Genomic DNA, 20,449 nt, shown 5'->3' on the forward strand with positions numbered 1-20,449 from the left:
TATTGCTAATGTCCTTCCATGTTACTGATTTTCAGCTGTACTTCAGAATACAATTTCATGTTAGATACAAAACCAACTTTTGCCATACAATCCACCGAGAGCAAAAATTCATTTAAATGACCCTGAGGGTAGATATGTGCAGTTGTCGTTTGATGTTGTAAACATCAAGTGACCAGTATACAGATATGGCCACTTGCTCATCCAACCTTCTTGTCTGTCAGCTTATTTCATGGCCTCACTTTGCTTACTATGTTTCCTGAAGACATGAATCAGGTCACCCGTAAAAACTTGGTCTTGTTTCTTTTAGCAATGGCCAAAACAGAAATTGTGCATTGTGAGTGGTGTAAAATTTGGAAATCGGATCTGCAAGAGCAGGGGTGCCAACTTGGAATAAAATATTGGGGGTGGTGGTAAGTCCCACCCCACATAATCAATCACATGACACACACCCCACTTGAATGGCAATGCCCATCAGATATTTTATGGGGGGGGCTGAAGACCCCTCAGCCCCTAGGTGTTGGCTCCTATGTGCAAGAGAAATTGACTCACCCCCCTCACATGCCCCCCCAAGCTCAGCAAAGGAACAATAAAAAAGGATTAATCTGAGGAACCTTGAGGGCTTTTTCTAAAATTTCAAACCCAACCTGAATGTACAAGACATCCACCAAATGACCATCTTTCCTTTTGGTAAAACCACCTATATTTAGTTTTTATATCTTCATGAATCCTGTCCTACCACTTTCTTCTTTTGCCCAGAAGGTTTTGCTTTCCATTTTGTTCTGGCTCTCAAAAGTAATCCTTGTTTTTCTGCACACTTGTAATTTATATTGTCTTTTCCCTTGTTTATTTCTTTTGATTATAACTGTTATGCTAATGTTGAACATTAATAAAAAATGCAAATAAAGAATAGCTCACCCGAGGACACCAGTGATGAATGAAAATAGTGCTTTTAATATCATTTACAGCAAACTTACAGTACGTTATTTCACATCATCACATATTTCTAAACTCATCTGGAAAATATAAGCTTGCAAAAATACAGAATGCGGTACTCAAAATATACTGAGCACGACGCTTCTCTTTCCCGTTTTTCTCCTTTTCGATCAGACGTACAGCGAGATCTTTCTCGTTTTTTTAAATAAATCTCTTTCCCCTCCAAAAAAAGAAAAGAAAAAAAAGGATTAACATATTAAATTTCTGAAGTCCTGCTAGAACTCCCTCACCCACCCAAATGATAAACCAGCCAAGGCAACAACAACAAAAGAAACCTCACAAAAAAGTTTATCATTAGTATCTTTGGAACAAACCCTCCTTTGGGGGCATGATCGATCCAAAAGCATCAGCATGCTGTCCAACTGAAATGGGGGGACAGGGGCAACTAAGCGTCAAAAGGGATCAGTTTTAGGCCCCAGAAAGGAAACGCTGAGGAAGGAGGCTGGGTAGTCTTAATGCTAGTCTTGGGCGGGTGGGCGGCAAGGTGGGTGGGAGGAATCACTGCATTTGGAAGTGCCTTTACATGTGATTTATAGGTCAGTAGGTTAGAGCGTGGTGCTGATAAATGCCAAGGTTGCAAGTTCGATCCCCGAACGGGACAGCTGCATTTTCCTGCACTGCAGGGAGTTGGACTGGATGGTTCTCAGGGTCCTTTCCAACTGTACAATTCTATGTGGATTCTGGATAAAAAGGGACTCTGCCATCCAATACCCACCATTCCATCGCCAAAGGAATTGCCACTGCAGATTTCACAACTTGCATTGACTCGTCACCCGTTGAATCAGGTCAAAGGCCCACCCAGTCTAGCATCCTGATCTCACTGTGGATAGCCAGGTGCTCGTGGAAAGCCCTCTCCACACTTGTGATTCCCAGAAAACGGTACTCAAATCCTGAGCTTGGATGGACCAATGGTCTGGCTCAGGATAAGGCAGTTTTCTATGTACTAAATTTGTTTTCCTGCTTGGATTCAGAATGGATCAGGTTGTTTTCAAACACATGTCCCCCCCCCCCAAAAAAAGAACCTGGGGTTTATAAGGATTCTGCCTGCCTTTGCTTTTTGAGAGAGCCCCCAATGCCAGGAATCGAGAGAATGCCAGGAATCGAGAAGCTCCAGGTGGCTCACCCCTTAAGTGCCCCTCAAGAATTAGACGGAGTATAATCGTGGCTGCATGGACCCTGCTGCAGATTCTTTTAAAAGCTGAACTTGTGCACCAAGGAAATGCAGATTCTGTGCTGACCAAACCCCCAGTTCTGCAAACTGCATAAATTATGCAAATTTGCACAATGCCTAGTATTTTTTTCCTGTCATCTTCTGCCATTCCCTCTATTTTTCATAATTCGGTTTGGCTTGGGAGTGGGGAAGGCAAGGAGTTCTGTTGGCTCTTGACCCGGGCGGCCACTTATGCAAACCCCCCCTCCCAAAGAATAAAGAGGAAACAGATTGCATCGACCTTGCATGGGCGAATTCTTATGCATAGATGCTAATTTACGATTATTCACTATCATTTGAACTACAATACATTTCATCCTGGAGGGGAACAAAACTGTGATAGGTGACCCATATGTACCTGCTTGGTCTGATGTAGGTGCTCCTAATCACCAATGGGCAACGTCAAGGCCTCCCTCTCTCCTTCTTATGCTTGTTTGTCTTTAAACCACACTTAGACTGGACAGCCCTTCAAATGGAAGACACCTTCAAACGGAGGATTGTCTTCTGACAACACATAAGCTACCCTACTATCCCTGAAGCTAGGAACTTTGGGTCAGTCACCTTGTCCACTTCAGAGATTGCTGTCAGCATTCCCCACACATGTCCCATGTGGACTAGAAACTTGCTCTTCTCCTGATGAAAGCTGGATTCTGGGCCCATAACCGCATGTTGTGCGTTTCCCCTCCTGCATGCACCAAGGAGCCAGTGACTGCCCCCAAGACTGGCTCCTACATTTTTTTCAATACCCTAGTCCTCATGAAATATCTGCATGGCACCGAACAATGTGATGAGAAGTTTTGAGGAAACTTTTTGAAAATGATTATTTCCTCTCTTTCAGATGGGAAAAAATTGTTACAATCAAACCTGTTCTTATTAAATTATTTGCTCTAGCTTTGCTGGCTATACCTGATACTTTTCTTATTGCTTACGGCCGTTTCGTAACGGCACTCAAGATGCATGGATTTTTCTTTTTCCTGCACAAGACATGGCTGGAAATGGGTATATATGCTTTTTGTCTTTCCATTATAAACAACATCACAACAAACAACAACAAAAATTGGTATACATTGCATGGTGCTATGGACAATCTCGGTCCATAAAGCAGCCTGAACATTTTCCATAGAATTTTGAAAGAGATGCTGGATAGGAATGAGAGCAGATAAGATCTTTCCTATTGTGGTGAGACCCCAACAGATGTATCATTTTATATAGGATATCCCTGTTTTACCTGGCAGCTCATAAAATGCTAAAACAAAGTATGTACAAACTGTTGCTAATTTTCATTCTGGGTATCCTTTTATCGCTTACTTCTGTCTTCTTTTGGAAACAGGGTGGCCTCTGAAAACACAAATCTCAGGTGGCAAACACCAGGTTGAAGAGGTGTGTTTTTAGCATTCTCCCAAAGCTGTATAGTGAAGAAGATAGATTCACCATCTTTGCAATAACCTTTGATCTTCAACTAATAAAACTGCCACCATGCAGAGAGAGAGAGAACTTGCCAATATTGTCCCTAAGTTAGGCTGCAGTCCTAAGTAAATAGTGCTGGGCTGGGAGTGGGGAGATCTGGGTTCAAATTCTAGTGCAAGTCCCTGGATCTCACCCTGCCTTGGCTCGTGGTGATATTTGGGTGGGTAAAATTGGAGTACTCCATGAATGTTGCCTTGAGCAACTTGGAGGAAGACACAAAAGGGATGAATAAGAATACATTTTAAACAGAGGACCAGCCAAGAGGGGGTCCAAGAGGAAGAATTGCTCACAAATATCTCAGGAAGACACAAGATCACATTCGTAGCCCTCTTGGGGGAAGCAGCAGATCAGATTTCAGGGCTCTGTTTCTGTTTCACTTTTCTGGGAAAGGGACTTTCCAACCTTATTTGTGTTCTCCAGATTTCTCCATGGTCCAAACAAGGGAAACCCAGTTGTCTGGAAATTCCAGAACAGCCAAACCCAGGATCCCAGAGATGGGGTGCTGGCACTATTCACGAAGGCAGCTTTCTCCAACCTGGTGCCCCTCCCCTGATTTTTTTGGACTAGAACTTCCAAGCCAGCACAGCCAGGCAGTAGTCCAACACATCTGGAGTGCACCAGGTGGATGAAGACTATGCTAAGAAAAGCCACATTCTGCATTTCAAGCAATATTATGACACTGGAACAGGCCAACCTTTTGCAGGTGACGATGACCCACATTTCTTGTTTCCCTGTATATGGCAGTAGGCAAAATTACCGTATTTTTCACTCTATAAGACACACCAGACCACAAGACGCATCTAGTTTTTGGAGGAGGAAAACAAGAAAAAAAATATTCTGAATCTCAGAAGCCAGAACAGCAAGAGGGATTGCTGCGCAGTGAAAGCAGCAATCCCTTTTGCTGTTCTGGCTTCTGGGATAGCCGCGCAGCCTGCATTCGCTCCATAAGATGCACTCACATTTCCCCTTACTTTTTAGGAGGGAAAAAGTGAGTCTTATAGAGCAAAAAATATGGTAAGTTAACGTTCAAATTAGTGCCGAAGCTCCCCCATTGGACCTACATTTTCAACAGATCAAGGATGAAGCATGGCAGAAGAGACCTTAAGTAGGAGAAAGGTTATATCTCTTTAGCCTGTGGGGTAGGGAATGGTTTTGGATTATTGAAATAACGCCCCACCCTCCTGCAAGTCAATTTTATTGGGATCTGACTGCAATGCCCTTTTAGTGGAACCCTCAAGTGAAATGCAATGGCAGTGTTGCATGCTGGGTGAAAAACTAGTCCCCTGCGAATATCTGGGGTATGAAATGGCAAAGTGTAAGGGGCACAGTTAGGCTCTTATACTCCTTTTTCGAAGCTGTCTGAAGTGTGAATGAGACCAAAAGAATGTATCATGCAGACGGATAAGAGAACCTGGACTGGCCGTGACTCCTTGTTGAACCTGCAATACATGGCAAGGTCAGGTTTGCTGTTGGATAACAGCTGTGGGGAAACTTTGGCCCTGCAGATGTTACTGAACTACAACTCCCACCATCCCTGACTCCGGCTGTGCTTGCTGGGACTGTATTAAATATATTAAATATATCAATTTGGATTTACAAGTACTGAAGAAGAGAAAAACAATGACTAACAATAATAATAATAATAATAGACCCTGCACCTGTTTTAGCCTCTGCTGTATTTCTACACCAGAGTGGCTGTTGTTTAGGGTCACATTCATGTTTGGCCACCCCTCCGAGGATCTCATGCCAGTGGTGAGTGTGGCCAAAACTGGCTGTGGCCAGCCCACATTCTTCCTCTCACACAGTTGCACAGCCCCCTGTCCTCTGATGACTTGTGGGTGTTATTGGCCACCATCTTGCTCATCAGAAGATTGATCTGATCATCAGAAGGTGATTTGCCTCCTTTAATTTTCTCTCTATATATGCTACTGTCAAAATTGGTGATGGGACCCCACCCATGATAACTTCACTTGAGGGGGGAGATTACCCCCGCAGGCCAAGGGTTAAACTACTCCGGTCCCAAAACAATATTTTGTGATCCTTCCTTTCTTTACTACTGGTACAGATATGTATCTACATTGGGAAATTCTCTGTTGCAGTTAAGAGTCATGGGGCATCTAGAAGTGAGGAAGACTAAAATGTATTGGAAAATATTCATAGAGAGTTTAAAAAAGAAGGAGCAGGGGATGATTGTTGTTTAAAAACACACATACACACACTTCTGCTTTTGGAATAAGCAAGAAATTTAACATAGGCCTAAAATGCATAGAAGTGTGTGATGTGTGTGCAATGGCAAGTTTGGTGCAAGTAGAGCAAAGAGATGCACATCACATCCTGGGGGCACTCACAATGGTTCTCTTCCTTGCAGTGATTTTGGGCACTCCTGGGCTGACACTGTATTTGCGGGTGGGATTTAATTACAGGCCGGCAAATTCAGGTCACTTTTGCACAACGATCTGTTCCCTCTCTCCCCAAATCAGCCTTTTCGCAACGGAAAAAGTGTGTGTGTGTGTGTGGGGAGAAATGCACTGGAAAGTGTGGGCTAATACTTACTTTGAGGCAAGGCCACCTCCCTCCGAGCAAATCAGAATGAACGCTCATTAAATAGCCAACCTAATCTAATCACCCGACAAACAAATCAGGATAGATGCTCAATAAAAACAGGTCACCTAGCAGTGACCAAGGAATGGCTGTTCCGCATTGGTGAGAGAGGCACTGTAGTTTCCCCCAAGCTAGTGGCCTGCAGGTGTTTTTGGACTGCAACTCCCATCAGCCCCAGCCAGCTAGTTTGGGGAAAGGTGCCATACGTAGAAAAAGGGTGGTTGCCCTTTGAGCTACACACGTGCAGAGAAACAGTGTTACCTTAGGGAGTGGGCTGAACCAAGAGAATTCCCACAGGTGAAAGCCAGTTGTTTGCCAAAATTTCCCAACGCTGCAGCAGGCATTCTGGGATAAAATCATGGTGGCTGGTAGCCATCAGTCTCCCGCCCTCCCTGTCTTGCTTGTCACCACAGAGAAAGAGAGGTTTTTACAGGTTTAAGAGACAGGCAAGATAAATGTAGCAAAAGGAAGCTGTCCCTGAAACGGTTTGATTTCATTGCTCACTTCCTACACCATTTCCTCACAAATGAAGAGAGGGGCCAAAATGGCAGGCATTTCCCCTTGGCCCTAAGTGGATAAACAAAATGCTTCCCATATGGAGGTGAGTAATTTGCCCTTGAGTACCAGGATTTGTATTTAAAAACAAACAAACAAACCAACCAACCCACCACCCATATATATATTCTCACTATACAGTGGTACCTCGGGTTACAAACACCTCGGGTTACAAACACTTCAGGTTACAGACTCCGCTAACCCGGAAGTAGTACCTCGGGTTAAGAACTTTGCCTCAGGATGAGAACAGAAATCGGGCGCTGGCGGCACAGCAGGCCCCATTAGCTAAAGTGGTGCTTCAGGTTAAGAACAGTTTCAGGTTAAGAAGGGACCTCCGGAATGAATTAAGTTCATAACCAGAGGTACCACTGTGTATATATATATATATATTTGTTCACCATACCCCTACCAAAAAAACAAAAATCACAAATCTTGTACAAATGGATGAACATTTGCAGTGGGGAGAGGCGCTACCTTCAACTAAGCCCAGTCCAACCACGTTCCAACTTTTCACCTGGCTCAACCCAAATTGCACTGAAAATATGTCCCCCCCCCCCCCCGCCAGAACTTATGACAGAATACAAAAATGCACAGTGGTATACAGGAAGGGCAAGCATGTCACCTCTGCCACTTTTAAACTATAACATCTCTCTTCACCCTTAAACATCTTCTTCATCTGTATGTACTTTAAAAAATAGTTCCAGCAGCCTTCCTCAGCTGGGTGCCCTCCGGATGTTTTGCACTGGAATTCCCATCAGCCCAAGCTGTTGCTTCCTGGGATGGATGGGAGTTGTAGTGCAACGCATCTGGAGGGATCCCAGGTTGGAAAATGGCCAGCTTACAGCACGTTCGGCATGGATCATCCAACGCCCCCCTTCCCACCTTATTCTGGCACAGCCAGGCTCAAACCCTACCCACCCAATACCAAAATGGAAAGAGAGATGTCAATTGAATGATGCTGGTGCGTTTTGAGTGGTGATGCGTCATGGGGCTGGCTTGGGGCATTTCAACAGCTGCCTAGATATATCTTCTGGGATTGTGGTTTTCGTGATGGTGAAGTTGGATCAGCTGAGGAACTCCGATGTGGCTCCCTCTTTGATGACAAAGACAGAGACGGTAAGAGGAGAATGCTGGGACTAAACAGCAGCCAAGTTTGCATCCTTTTAGCTCTTATTGCAAAGGTTACCCCCAGCGGTACTTGAGATTCAAATGGCGCTTATTCTGGAAAAAAGGCTTTTCTTTCTTCCATTCTTTCCTTCTTTCTTTCTCTTTGTCTTTACGCCAAAGGGCAGACAGCTCTCTACTGAAACTCTGGATCCCAAAATGTTGCAAGCTTTGCCCATCCATAATGTCACCACCAGCCAACATGTTTGGTACAGCTCCATACCTCCATTTCTGATGCCAAATTTTAAGAATGTCCCTGTTCTCTTGAACCTTGTCTAGCCCTGCTTCTCAGAAAAGGACAGAGTTTCCTCCTCTGTCAGTCTAACTATGTATGAGAGTGTTTTGGAACATCACAGTAGATTTTGAGATATAGTGGTGGCTGCCATTTTGCAAAAGATGCTTGTATATTATATTACATTTTTTCCCATATATCTTATCTATCTTTTTTTTTAAACTTTAAAAAGGAACTTTGGGTTAGCAATCCACCCTCATAATCACTATAAAACAGACTCCATGTTCTCACACCACTCGTGGTCTTCAAGGTTATAGATAAATTTTGTCCTATGTGATGGATTCTGGCCAATGGGGTCCCGGCCTAGGTTGTCCAGGGTCAAAGTGGAGGCAAAGAACTCAGTAGTGCTTAGTCCACCTTCATGGTTTTTGATATATTTCTTATAGTTCTTCCTTAAGCACTGCCAAGTGGTGGTGTACAGGATGAACGCCAACGATTTCAGGGTTATTGCGATGCTCACGTACAGGTACCTGTAGACAACGTTGTCATACAGAGCACATGCTCCTTGCTCTCCACAGAACGTGCTCCAGAACAGGCATGTGGAATCAATCCCCGCTCCAAAGATCAGGGGAGGTGGGATAAAACCTGTGAAAGCAGAAGATAAGAACGTGAGAAAACGACGGAAGGGATATTTTTTTCCATGTGTGGTGGACTTGCAAAAAAGTGAAGGACTATTGGGAAAACATTTATAATGAGATAAAGAAGATGTATAAGATGATGTTCCCCAAGAAACCTGAAGCTTCTCTCTTAAGGTGACAGAAACAAATATACTGAAAAAGTATATTTATTTATGTATGCAATGAACATTGTATGCTCAAAAATGGAAAGAGGATGAGCGAAGGAAGAATGGCTTATTAAAATGATGGAGTATGTGGAACTGGGCAAGCTAAGAGCAAAAATTAGAGACCAAAATGACGAAACATTCTATGAGGATTGGAAACCTTTTGTAGAATATCTAAAGAACTATTATAATTGCTTGAAAACACGAGGAGGATTTGAAATATGAGCAACAGTAGAAAGACATCAAGGCTAATAATTTAGGATGTATATATGGAATGTAATAAGTTAAAATATGTAGCATTAAAGGATAAACATAGAACATAATGGGGGGGAAGTCAATGGATAAATTTATCCATATATAAGAAAAGAAAGCAATAAAAGCCATGCTGAATCAGGCCAACACTCCATCATCTTGTTCTCACAGTGGCCAACCAGATGCCTATGGAAAACCACAAAGCAGCATCTCAGAAGAGATATCATTATATCTGCTGGGGTCCCTAGAACATCCTTAGCATCTCCATCAGCTCTGCTAAAAGAGCTCTCTTAACTGCCATCTACAGCAGCCCATTCCATCAAGCTACACAGGAGAGAAATGGAATGTCCAGATCTTTCTATCAGTTCTGCTGAAAGACCAGCAACTTTTGGCTCCTCCTCTGCAAGATGTTCCAATCCTCGCTGAAGCAACATCTGAGCTCTGTTCTTATGGAGTCTCCCCCTTGAGCTCTCCATGGTGCTGACCTGGTCTAGTTTTTGCTCCTGCTGAAGTGATTGCCTGAAGCAGCAGAGCAGCAAGAGAGAAGATGAAAAGAAGGGTTAAGTTTTACTTACCCAACAACCGGAGGAGAAGGAAGAGAACTCCCAAAGCGTAAGACTTCAGCTCTGGGCTCACTGTTCTGTACAGGAGAAATTCAAGCAAACAAGATATATATATATACAATATGTTTGCGTGTATAAAAATGGTTCCTTGCTCCAGGCTTTAATTAATGTACATGCACACCACTACCTCAGTTATATTTTTCCGTCAACCAAGATGGTCCCATCTTCAGAAATTAAATCATTAATGTGCTGCCTTCCCTACCACTCCACTTCTAGGTGCCTTGAGATTAGAAAAAAGTTGTAGCTGCCTGGTAAGTTAAGAAATCTAGCAGCATTATGGACTTTCCCATCCACCGCCTGCAAATCACAACCCCTTGTGAACCATCACGTAAGGAATTCACATTTTTTATATGCTGGATATGACAGGAAACCTTTAGATTGGACCCTCTAGTCCAGTGACTTGCTTCCAACAGTGGCCAGAGTCGGAAGCCTCCAGAAAGACCGCAAAAAGGACCATCCTGTTTTCTGTAGCCCCCTCCCCAGCCTGCTCCCAGCACCTGTAGGTAGTGAATTTTTGAAAGGAAGAAGGAACAACTTTTTTTAAAAAAAGTTAGAATGTTGCAAGGAGGACAGGCAGTGTGAATGTGCAGGGAGAGGCGATAAAAAATAATAATCTATTGGCTTTGGGTCAAAAGTGTGAATGTAAAAACTTAAGACGAGTTTGATGGATCAGGTCAGAGGTCCACCTCTTCCAGCATCCTGGGCTGTTTATGAAGCAGTCCTGGCTCTTCTCGTATCTGCTATAGCAGCTGTGCTGGACAGGTCTCATGACAAGAGTAAGAATAATTGCCTTCCTACAGGAGCTGAGTTTCTGGCGGCCTCATCAGTCACCTAGCTTTCCGCTTTGATGAGGAACCTCTTTCCCATAGTTACATGTTTGGATTGGGATTGGCTGAGGGTGCAGACAGCTGATTGGCCAGAGAATGGTAGATTGACAGAGATATTTGCAGAGCTTTCTCTAACATCAAACAGAAGTATAAAATGCGCTGAGAACAGACACAGGAAAGAGTGTGTGGCTTTGAGATTTGAGGGCTTAAAAAAAAAGTATTGACATTCTCCTTGGGAGGGCTGTGCACTAGTTACCCCAGCGGAATAGTCTCTGCTGTGAGCCATGAAAGGGATGCTAAGTTTTGACGCAGCTTCAAACTGGGGAGTAGGATATCCAGATATAACCAGAGCCCCCTGCATTTGAAGTGCTATCATAAGACCTCAGTCAGTCATGGCTTAATTCTTAAGAATTCTGGATCCTGGGTTCTGTTAAGGCTCCTGAGAGTTGTTAGGACACCCCTATTCCCCTCATAGGGATGCGGGTGCCACTGTGGGTTAAACCACAGAGCCTAGGGCTTGCCGATCAGAAGGTTGGCGGTTCGAATCCCCGTGACGGGGTGAGCTCCCGTTGCTCGGTCCCTGCTCCTGCCAACCTAGCAGTTCGAAAGCACGCCAAAAAAGTGCAAGTAGATAAATTGATACCGCTCCGGCGGGAAGGTAAATGGCATTTCCGTGCGCTGCTCTGGTTCACCAGAAGCGGCTTTGTCATGCTGGCCACATGACCCAGAAGCTGTACGCCGGCTCTCTTGGCCAATAAAGCGAGATGAGCGCCGCAACCCCAGAGTAGTCTGCGACTGGACCTAGTGGTCAGGGGTCCCTCTACCTTTATTCCCCTCACAGAGGTACAATTCCCTGAATGGTTTAATTCTCAATCCCTCTTCACAGTGAACTCTGGGAATTGTAGCTCGCTGAGGGTAATAAGGGCCTCCTAACAACCCTCGGCACGTGTAGCAAACTATAGCTCCCATGATTCTTAGGGGGAAGCCATGGCTGTTTAAAGCACCACAGCTCTTTAAATGTATGGTACGGATGCGGCCTTCAGCTGGCCACCCTTTCAGATCAAGCTCTGCTTCAGCTCCAGCAGTCCCCTTTTCTGTCACCACAGTCCCCAAACGCTCAAAGGCTCTCACCTGATGAGGATGATGACGGAGGGCGTCTGAGCCATGGCTCCGATCATGCTGCAGACACATATCACACAGAGGAATGTCAGAAAGGCTTCTTGGCATCCTGGGGTTGGGCACTTCCCAGGAACGACCGTGGCATTCTCCGCAGGGACCAGACTGAGGCACGTGCAACCTGTGAGGTTCTGGAAGAGAAAGCCCAGCTAAGGAGGCTCAGCTGACAAAACACAGAGCAGCGGATTTGCGTGGACAGGTGGAGTCCCCCAGATCCCGGGCGGCACCCCATCATGTGGAATAACGACTCAAGACAACGTGCTATGGGATTAAACTGGCCACAACTTTATTATATTTCAGATGTGGGTGGACCTTGGCTCAGGCATTGGGCGTTATCCCTCCCCAGTCCCCAGCCGGGGACCTAGGGAACATCAGGGTTATCTAGTGTGTGTGGGGGGGATGGGCCAGCTCTGGAGAACATATGTTCAAGCAGAGATAGCTGCCCCCATTACGCCGCTGCCGCAGGGGAGAGCAATGACGACCTCTCAGCGTACAGTCAAAGCCTCCCCTCAGAAACCCCTTTGTATCGCTGCTGCAAAGAGGAAAATAGACTAAAGGATTCCGCCCTGGAGCCAAGTGAGGATTCCGAGGTAAGATCCTCCCTCTATTGTGTGGGCAGGTAGTCTCTCCCCTACCTGGCCTGGTCTCCTTGGCAATGCTTCCCCCAGGCGGGATTGGACAACTGACTGAGGTAGGCGGAGACCTCCAGGTATCCCACCTGGGGGAAGGCGAAGCCAAGCCTGTGTTGATGGAGCCGCTCCATATCCAGGGGCTGCGCGCGTCCACGTAAAGGGCGCCCCCCCGTTTTATGCGGGGAGCGGTCATTTCTGCTACAGGGTGTGGACATGCCACTCATTCTAGTTTGGGAGCCATGGAAAGGCAAGAGGGAACCTGTAGCCCGCTTGCAAACTGCATTTAACTATGCTCTGGCTTCTGAGAGGCACTGCCAACAAACCATCACATACCCTTCAACATTTCTTCAATGAAAATAGGGATGTCATATTTAACAACAACAATTTTACTATTTGTATCCCATCCGTTTGACTGGGTTGCTCCAGCTACAACCCAGCTGCAACATATATAAAAACACAATAGAAGATTAAACTAGGATTGCCATGGAAAACACAAGAAGTCCCAACAGTGGAGGAATGGCAGATGAAGACGAGGGACTTTTTGGAGCTAGCCGACCTGACTGGAAGAGTCCGCGATCAGAAGGAGGAGGAGTACCAGAAGGAATGGATGAAATTTAAAGACTATTTAGTTAAATATGCTAAGATAACTTAATTGGAAAAACTTGCAAATACCAGATAGGCTTAGGATTTAAATAGGTGATGTTAGAGAATAAAATGTTTAAAGTTGAAATGAAAAGAAAGAATGATGTTAAGTGATGAAGTTAATTTTATGAGAAATTTGGTTTTGGAAAACTGTTACAATGATATACATTGAAATTCAGCCAGGGGGATTAGAGGAAGTCACCTAACAATGTTATGAAGATTGGATTAACTACAGTTAAGATTTATGTTTGTTTTAAAAATTTTGGAAAATCAATATTTTTTTTTGAAAAAATATATAAAATAAACTAGGATTGCCATACCATGGGGTCTTTTTGGTTGTTGAGCTTTTTTTAAAAAAAAAATCTCCCCGAAAAGATCATTGCCATACATCACAATTTTTGGAAATTCCACCCAGACTCTATTTCAAATGGACAAATCCCTGATATGTCCAGGAAAACTCAGATGTATAGCAGCCCTACATTAAACGTTTTTTTTTTTAAAAAAAATCTCTATACAGAGCTTTCTTCAGATGGCTTGGGGGTTGGATAACTGAAGCATTCCTTTTTCAACCTTTTGCACTATGGTCCTGGGTTTCGATATCGTTATTAAAAAGCAATATTCTGCGACTGTGTCCATAAAGAGATTCTGCACTCAGGATTGTGCTCTGCACTCCTGCGAGGATTACAGTGGGCCTGAGTGTCAACTCTGCCACTGCAATATTGGCCGTAAAAGTCAGGCAAGAGGCAGGAAAATGGGAGGTACACACACACACACACACACACACACACACACACACACACATCCTCCTGCATCTGCCAGTCTGAAGAGAGCCAGGGGACAGAATACGGCCATCTTTGCTCTAGTGGTGTGCCATTCCTTTCCCCTTTGTGGTTCTCCCTTTGGCTCTTTCAAGTCTTTCAAATAAGCACAACTGTGAGAAAATTACCATTAAAAAAAGAAAAGAAAATTACCATGGGTTGAGACCCCTCGTGAATACAGGGATAAAAGGAAGACGCTGTGTCCCTGCATTAGGCTAAACCATTTTCAAATTAAAGCTTCTAATTACTTTCTGATTTACCCCCCCCCCCCCTTTTCACCCAGTGCTTCTAATTATGCCAGAGTGCATTAAAAAGAGTAAATTTGCCCAGCCCTTTGCAGCCTCATTTCAGAACCTCAGAACAATGAAGAGGCAAAAGATACTGGTTTGTGATGTTAACTCTGTCTCTTGCAGAAAGTCAGGAATCAGCAGCAGTAGGGATAATAACAGAGGTGCTTCCCTCTGTCTGTCTGTCTGTCTGTCTGTCTGTCTGTCTGTCTCTCTCTCTCTCACACACACACACACACCTTAGAAGGGGAACAGACAGCCTCAGGTTTACAGGGGATTTGTTCAGGGGCTGAAAGCCAGAGACAGGCAAGATAAGCTTTATCAATGTGCAATCAGAAAGGGAAGAAAGTGGCTGTATTCCCTTTGATCTCCTAGCCAGTTGCAAATATCACAAAGGGTTTATGTTGCACACAGATCTCACTCCTGGTCCCCTGCTCATGTTCTTCAGCCCCCCCCCCATTCTTATTATTTATTAAATTTCTGAGGATCACAGGGAAGTGTACAGTATTAAAACAGAAAAAAATCATACCCTAGCAACAAAAATAAAATAAATAACCTCCCCCCCCCCCAGTTTAAAAGGCCATAGATGGCATAATTAGCCAAAGGCCTGGGAGAAGAGAAATGTTTTTGCCTGGTGCCTAAAGACGTGTAATGAAGGCACCAAGCCAGCCTCCCTGGGGAGAGTATTCTACACATGAGGAGCCACCACAAAAAAGGCCTGCTCTTGTGTTGCTACCCTCTGGTGGTTCCCTCACTGTGAGAAGTGAGTTTACAGGGAACCAGGCAGAAGGCCTTCTCGGTAGTGGCCCCCTCCCTGTGGAACGCCCTCCCATCAGAGGTCAAGGAGATGAGTAACCATATAAACTTTAGAAGACACCTGAAGGGAGCCCTGTATAGGGAAGTTTTAAATGTTGGCTGTTTTACTGTGCTCGATGTTTTAATTTGCTGGAGGGTCGGCATATAAATACTACCACTACTGCTAATAAAAATAATAATTGAGGGCACCAGGTTAGGGAAGGCCGCCTTAAGAGAACTGGTGCATCTTTTGCTATTCAAAACCCTTGTCTGACAGGTTGTAGCAGTACACACAACAGAGCTCTGGGGTTCCCAAGTACAGGGGCATAGCTAGCAGCTTGGGCACCTGGAGGCAGGGCAAACCACCCATGGGGGTGGCCCTGCGGTGTAGCACCCAGCGTGCCCCTCCAGCTATGCCTCTGTCCAAGTGGAAAGGTTCCCATCTGCCCTCAGAGCGAACTAATAAGCCCCTATTATGTAGGAAGGCATAAAAGAAAACACAAAGTCTTTACTTCCTAGTTTTTTTAAGTCTTTCTAGTTATTCTGGGAAGGCGGCTGGCTCCAATATGCCTTTCTCCGCTGTGCCTTGAAGCTTACAATCTTCTGCTTTTCCAGAAAGTTTGCATGTGGCCCCCCTCTACCATGCTTTCGATTTTCTGGCCCCAAGAGCAGTGTAGTGGCTAGAGGCAACCTCCCCGCGGCTATTATTCATGCAACAACAACAACAACAAAAGAGGTGTCTGTCCAAACACTGCCAAAAAGTGACAATGCTGTGGTTCCCCACTGGTGTGTCTGAAGAGGGACTCTGGCTCTCTGATGCCTGCTTGCCGAAGGAAAGAGTGAGGAAGGCTTTTGATGATATCAGTTGACCAGGAAAATGCCACACAATGGCGTGGTGTGATAAAGGAGGAGCAGAGGAGAATGGGGATAATTGGATCTGTGAGCTTTCAGCTGCACAGAAAATCTGCTGTGCTTTTCTTCTGCTTTTTGTGCGTGCATTTAGTAAGATCCCCAGAAGAACTGAACAACATTTTCTGAATGTGTCGCAATCATGGCTGTTGCTCCCTGAGGATGCTGGGAGATACAGAATCGCTTTATTTCCTGCCAGGAGGATTTATTGTAACTGACTCGCCTTGAACTGTTAAGTTATTGAAATATCTAGGTCTAGATACACACGCACACGCACACGCACACACACACACACACACACACTTCTTAGTCCTTAGATATCAACTCTGCCTTGTCCACACACATCAGTCATCTTCTTTCTATCAAAATATCAGGCTTTGGAGAACAAAGAGAAATTATTCTCTTTGTCAAGCTTTTAGAGATTTGCTGAATTCACAACCTGTCATTGTCTCTCTCCCTCTCTCCAGAGAAACGTTGAGAGAGGATATGAAAGGGGTTTGGGGCGGGAAGGAGGATGAAGGAGATGCAGCTGAGGAAGCAATTATATCTGGGCACAATGAGCCTCCGGAAGAAGAACAGGCTCCCTTTGCCAGCAATGGCTAGCAAGCTCTTCCACGGCCACCTGCTCCCCTCCATCCTGAGGGCCTTGCCTGGCGCTTTTGGCAAAGGAGAATTTCCCACCTGCTCATGCCACTGATGTTCACCAGCACCTCTCTGTTGGCTCCATTCTCCCTCTCTTTGTTTACAGGGTTGGGCCACTAGATGAGGCTCTGTCCATTTTGTTTAAGGCAAGAGCGGGGAGTGAGGGCCACATTCCTTACTGGGCAGGGCTCTGTGCAAGTGATAGGCGGGGCAAGAGTATAAACAGGTGGTGCTACGAATCTCAATTTTACATTTGTATACAGTGGTACCTCGGGTTAAGTACTTAATTCATTCCGGAGGTCTGTACTTAACCTGAAACTGTTCTTAACCTGAAGCACCACTTTAGCTAATGGGGCCTTCTGCTCCCGCCGCGCTGCCACAGCACAATTTCTGTTCTCATCCTGAAGCAAAGTTCTTAACCTGAAGCAATATTTCTGGGTTAGCGGAGTCTGTAACCTGAAGCGTATGTAACCTGAAGCGTATGTAACCAGAGGTACCACTGTAGTTTGTTAGTTTCTATGCACCCTCACACGCTCTTCACTGTATGCTCCATGTGGACAAACAAGAGACATCGCCAGAGCACAAAGACATACATACCCCTCAAGTGTCCTGATAAAACTGGGACATCCCACTTTTTTTGTTTGAGAGCATGGCGGCCATTTTGGGCGCCACAATCACACCCTGAAAAAAAGCACTTTTTTGGGGGGGAGGTAATCTTGCACAGCGCCCCAAATGCATTTTGTTTTTTTTGTTTTTTGTAACCGAATGCTGCAATCCGCACGGGAAGATTACGGTGAAAGGCAGGTAAGAAATCCAATCAATCAATGAAGGAAATATGGATTACCATGGTACTGCATCCAGCAAAACAGGCAGATAAGTACGTGATCCCGTCTGCCCCACAGACCGGAGTGAAGGAATCAGTTTGGCATTTACAGTTGTTATTGCAGGCGGAATATGGTGCCAGGATGGACGATGGTCCTGATCTGGAAGAAAGTAGGTGGGGGATAAGGGGAGGGCAATAGTTGGTCAGAAGGAAGCGTGACTCCGAAGCATTTCTTTCCTAGTGAACCTTTCCTCCCCAAAAGTTACACCCAGGCCATATTCACACCATAATTTTAAGCAGTGCTATTTTTCTAGAGAAAGACATGTTGAAACTCACCATGGCGCCCACCTGAGAGGTGGTGGAACTGAGTTCAGGTGAGTTTCAGCTGCAAAAAGGCCCTACTTTTAAGGCCCCTCCCTGAAAAGGATCCTGTGAGGTGTACTTTGTTAAGGGTGCCAAGACCCCTATTCCCCTCCCACAGCTGCAATTTGCAGAATTCCCCATGAAGAGGGACTGATTGTTAAACCACTCTGGAAACTGTAGCTCGGTGTGTGTGTGTGTGGCAGGAAATAAGGGTCTCTTCACAACACTCAGCCTGCTTCACAAACTACACTTCCCAGGACTCTTTGGGGGAAGCATCATTGTGCATGGTATGACACCATGGTATTATGGTCTGAGACTCTTCCTTGGCTACTGATTGCATGGAAGACAACAAAGAGAACAGAAAGAGCTTAAGGTCCCAAAGGTTAGGGATAGCCATACAGAGGCAGATTTAGGGCAGGTTGACTGGTTCCCCCTCACAGAATGCAGGGGCCAAGCGAGTGCCTTCCCGCTGGTGTGAGGGCTCTGACAGGGCCCAAAACCCAGCTTTGGGAAGGAGAAGGGAAGGCTCTAGATTCCCCATGCCTCCTTTCCAAAGCCTGGCTTTGGGGCGCAAGGGCTGGCTGTGTGTGTGTGTCAAATATCGGACTCGCACAGGGCACCATATTACCAAGGTCTACATCAGCAGCCATCTTGTCTCTTAAATGGGACAGGTGCATGCTGGGAAATTCAGGAGCAGCTAAAGTCTCTGTTGGAAGCCAGCCCAAAGCCAACCCTACATACATCTAGGCTTCCTAACTATATGAAATATACCCGGAGTTGAGTGTGAATTTCATGCTTTTTATTCAGCTTGTAGTAGCAATGAATGAAACTTTCCCCAAAACGTCTAGCTATATATACATTATTTACACGATGGGCCCTGCGTGATTGGCTCCTTCCGGGCTGCTCCTGTAGGCCAATCAGGTTGTGGATTCACCTCCTCCAGAAACCTTATTGGCTGCTCCTTCAGGCCAATCAGGTCACTGATTCACTTCCACCTGGAGCTGGATTGGGTGGCTCCTGCGGACCAATCAGACTGCTGCATTCTGGATCCTATTGTTCTAGAATTCAGCTCAGTACATAACACCATACCTTCAGGATTGCTGAAGGAAACCCCACCCCACTGGATTAGACCTCTCTAGTTAAGATGGCCAAATGAAAGAATTCCAGCAGAGATTCTGCTCTTAAAGGTGCTGGCCACCAAGGCTAGGACCCTTCCTTTCATCCTCAAGGAGCAGCTCAGTCACAACCTGACCTATTGGATGCAGCCCTTCCTTCCAGGTCGGTGGGACTTTTTAACATCCGGACCAATCACAGGGGCATATCCATCAGGTAACCCGAAACCTCTGATGGGCAGTGGGTTGGCCATGGAGGAATAAATCCCAGGAGCGTTTCTGGCTCAAAGTCCGCTTCATGGGTCATACTCACTTGTTTCCATAGGGAACAGTGACCCCAGCCACCGGTCCTGTGTCACAACCCAGGAACAGGAATGAGACGTAGCAGCCCGTGGACACCAGGTTGACCAGCATAGCCATACGGATGGCTCCGAGAGCAGACAGGCTCAGCTTCTTGACTAAGAGGCCACCCAGGAAGATGCCCAGACATGCACAGGGAATAGCTGTCATGCCTGCACAAAGAGCAAAGGGGTTCATAGCTTCCATTTCAATTTCCTGTGCATGCAGGTGGGGAAAACCTACTTCCTGAAACATTAGGAACCCTTAAAAAAACAAAAACAAAGCACTTACAGTGGTACTTTGGTTGTCGAACGGCTTAGTTGTCGAATAAATTGGCTCCAGAATGCCGCAAACCTGGAAGTGAGTGTTCTGGTCTGCGAACATTTTTTGGAAGCCAAACATCCAGCACAGCTTACGCGGCTTCTGATTGGCTGCAGGAAGCTCCTGCAGCCTATCGGAAGCTGCGCCTTGGTTTTCGAACCATTCCGGGAATCGAACAGACTCCCAGAACGGATTAAGTTCAACAACCAAGGTACCACTGTATTTATATATATATATATACTTTATATTATTAGAGAGACAATGTGGTGTAGTGGTTAGAATGTCAGACGTGTGGGGGTTAAATGGGGAGGGTGAACCATGAGTTCCTTGGAGAAGAAGGTGGGTCAGAAATGTAGGGAAATAAATATAATTTTAAGTTCTTTTGAAAATAAAAAACCAAGTTTCTAGATGCAGAACTCAGAGGTCAGTTTTGTGAGATCCTTGGTTGTCTTTTTTTTAAAACAGCAAGATCCCAGACCTTACACTTTTCAGAGATATGCTTGAAAAACTGGCAGCAAGACTTGCTGAAACCTCTGTAGTCAGACGGGTTGCTGAACAGCATTTCCAGGGCTAAGAGTGTGGATGAATTGTGGAGAAAAAAATATTAAAAATTGCAGGGTACATTAAGCAAAGTGAGAGCAACCTCGCCGTTTGGTCTCATGTGCTTAATTTATGCAGGTCTCAGGCTTTGGCAATTTCTTGTTTCAGAGGTTGGGTTCCTTTGGCACAAAATTGAAAGGCTAGCACCTGATTAAAGAAACCAGAGTTGATAAATGGCACGAGTTTGGGTCAATTAATTTAATCTGCATATGTATTTGCATATGA

General features: G+C 45.2%; 1 protein-coding gene and 1 long non-coding RNA gene across 2 annotated transcripts in view; one reads left to right on the forward strand and one right to left on the reverse strand.

Annotated features, from left to right (window-relative positions):
• The first annotated feature begins 928 nt into the window (after nucleotides 1-928).
• Nucleotides 929-6,935, forward strand: LOC310749751. The gene is made up of 2 exons (XR_014541723.1): nucleotides 929-4,428; nucleotides 4,690-6,935. It is a non-coding gene; the product is annotated as an uncharacterized lncRNA (long non-coding RNA).
• Nucleotides 6,936-7,382: 447 nt separating this feature from the next.
• Nucleotides 7,383-20,449, reverse strand: part of SLCO3A1 (solute carrier organic anion transporter family member 3A1) — a 103,000-nt gene continuing 89,933 nt past the window's right edge. Inside the window, exons 6-10 of the mRNA XM_083586501.1 lie at nucleotides 19,278-19,476; nucleotides 17,511-17,649; nucleotides 11,897-12,072; nucleotides 9,891-9,955; nucleotides 7,383-8,867 (exon numbers count right to left, since the gene is read on the reverse strand). Coding sequence (XP_083442627.1) covers nucleotides 8,488-8,867; nucleotides 9,891-9,955; nucleotides 11,897-12,072; nucleotides 17,511-17,649; nucleotides 19,278-19,476 — 959 coding nt within the window. The 3' untranslated portion in view covers nucleotides 7,383-8,487. The remainder of the gene's footprint in view (nucleotides 8,868-9,890; nucleotides 9,956-11,896; nucleotides 12,073-17,510; nucleotides 17,650-19,277; nucleotides 19,477-20,449) is intronic.

Source organism: Podarcis filfolensis, assembly GCF_964270895.1.
Source record: "Podarcis filfolensis genome assembly, chromosome: 14".
NCBI lineage: Eukaryota > Metazoa > Chordata > Lepidosauria > Squamata > Lacertidae > Podarcis > Podarcis filfolensis.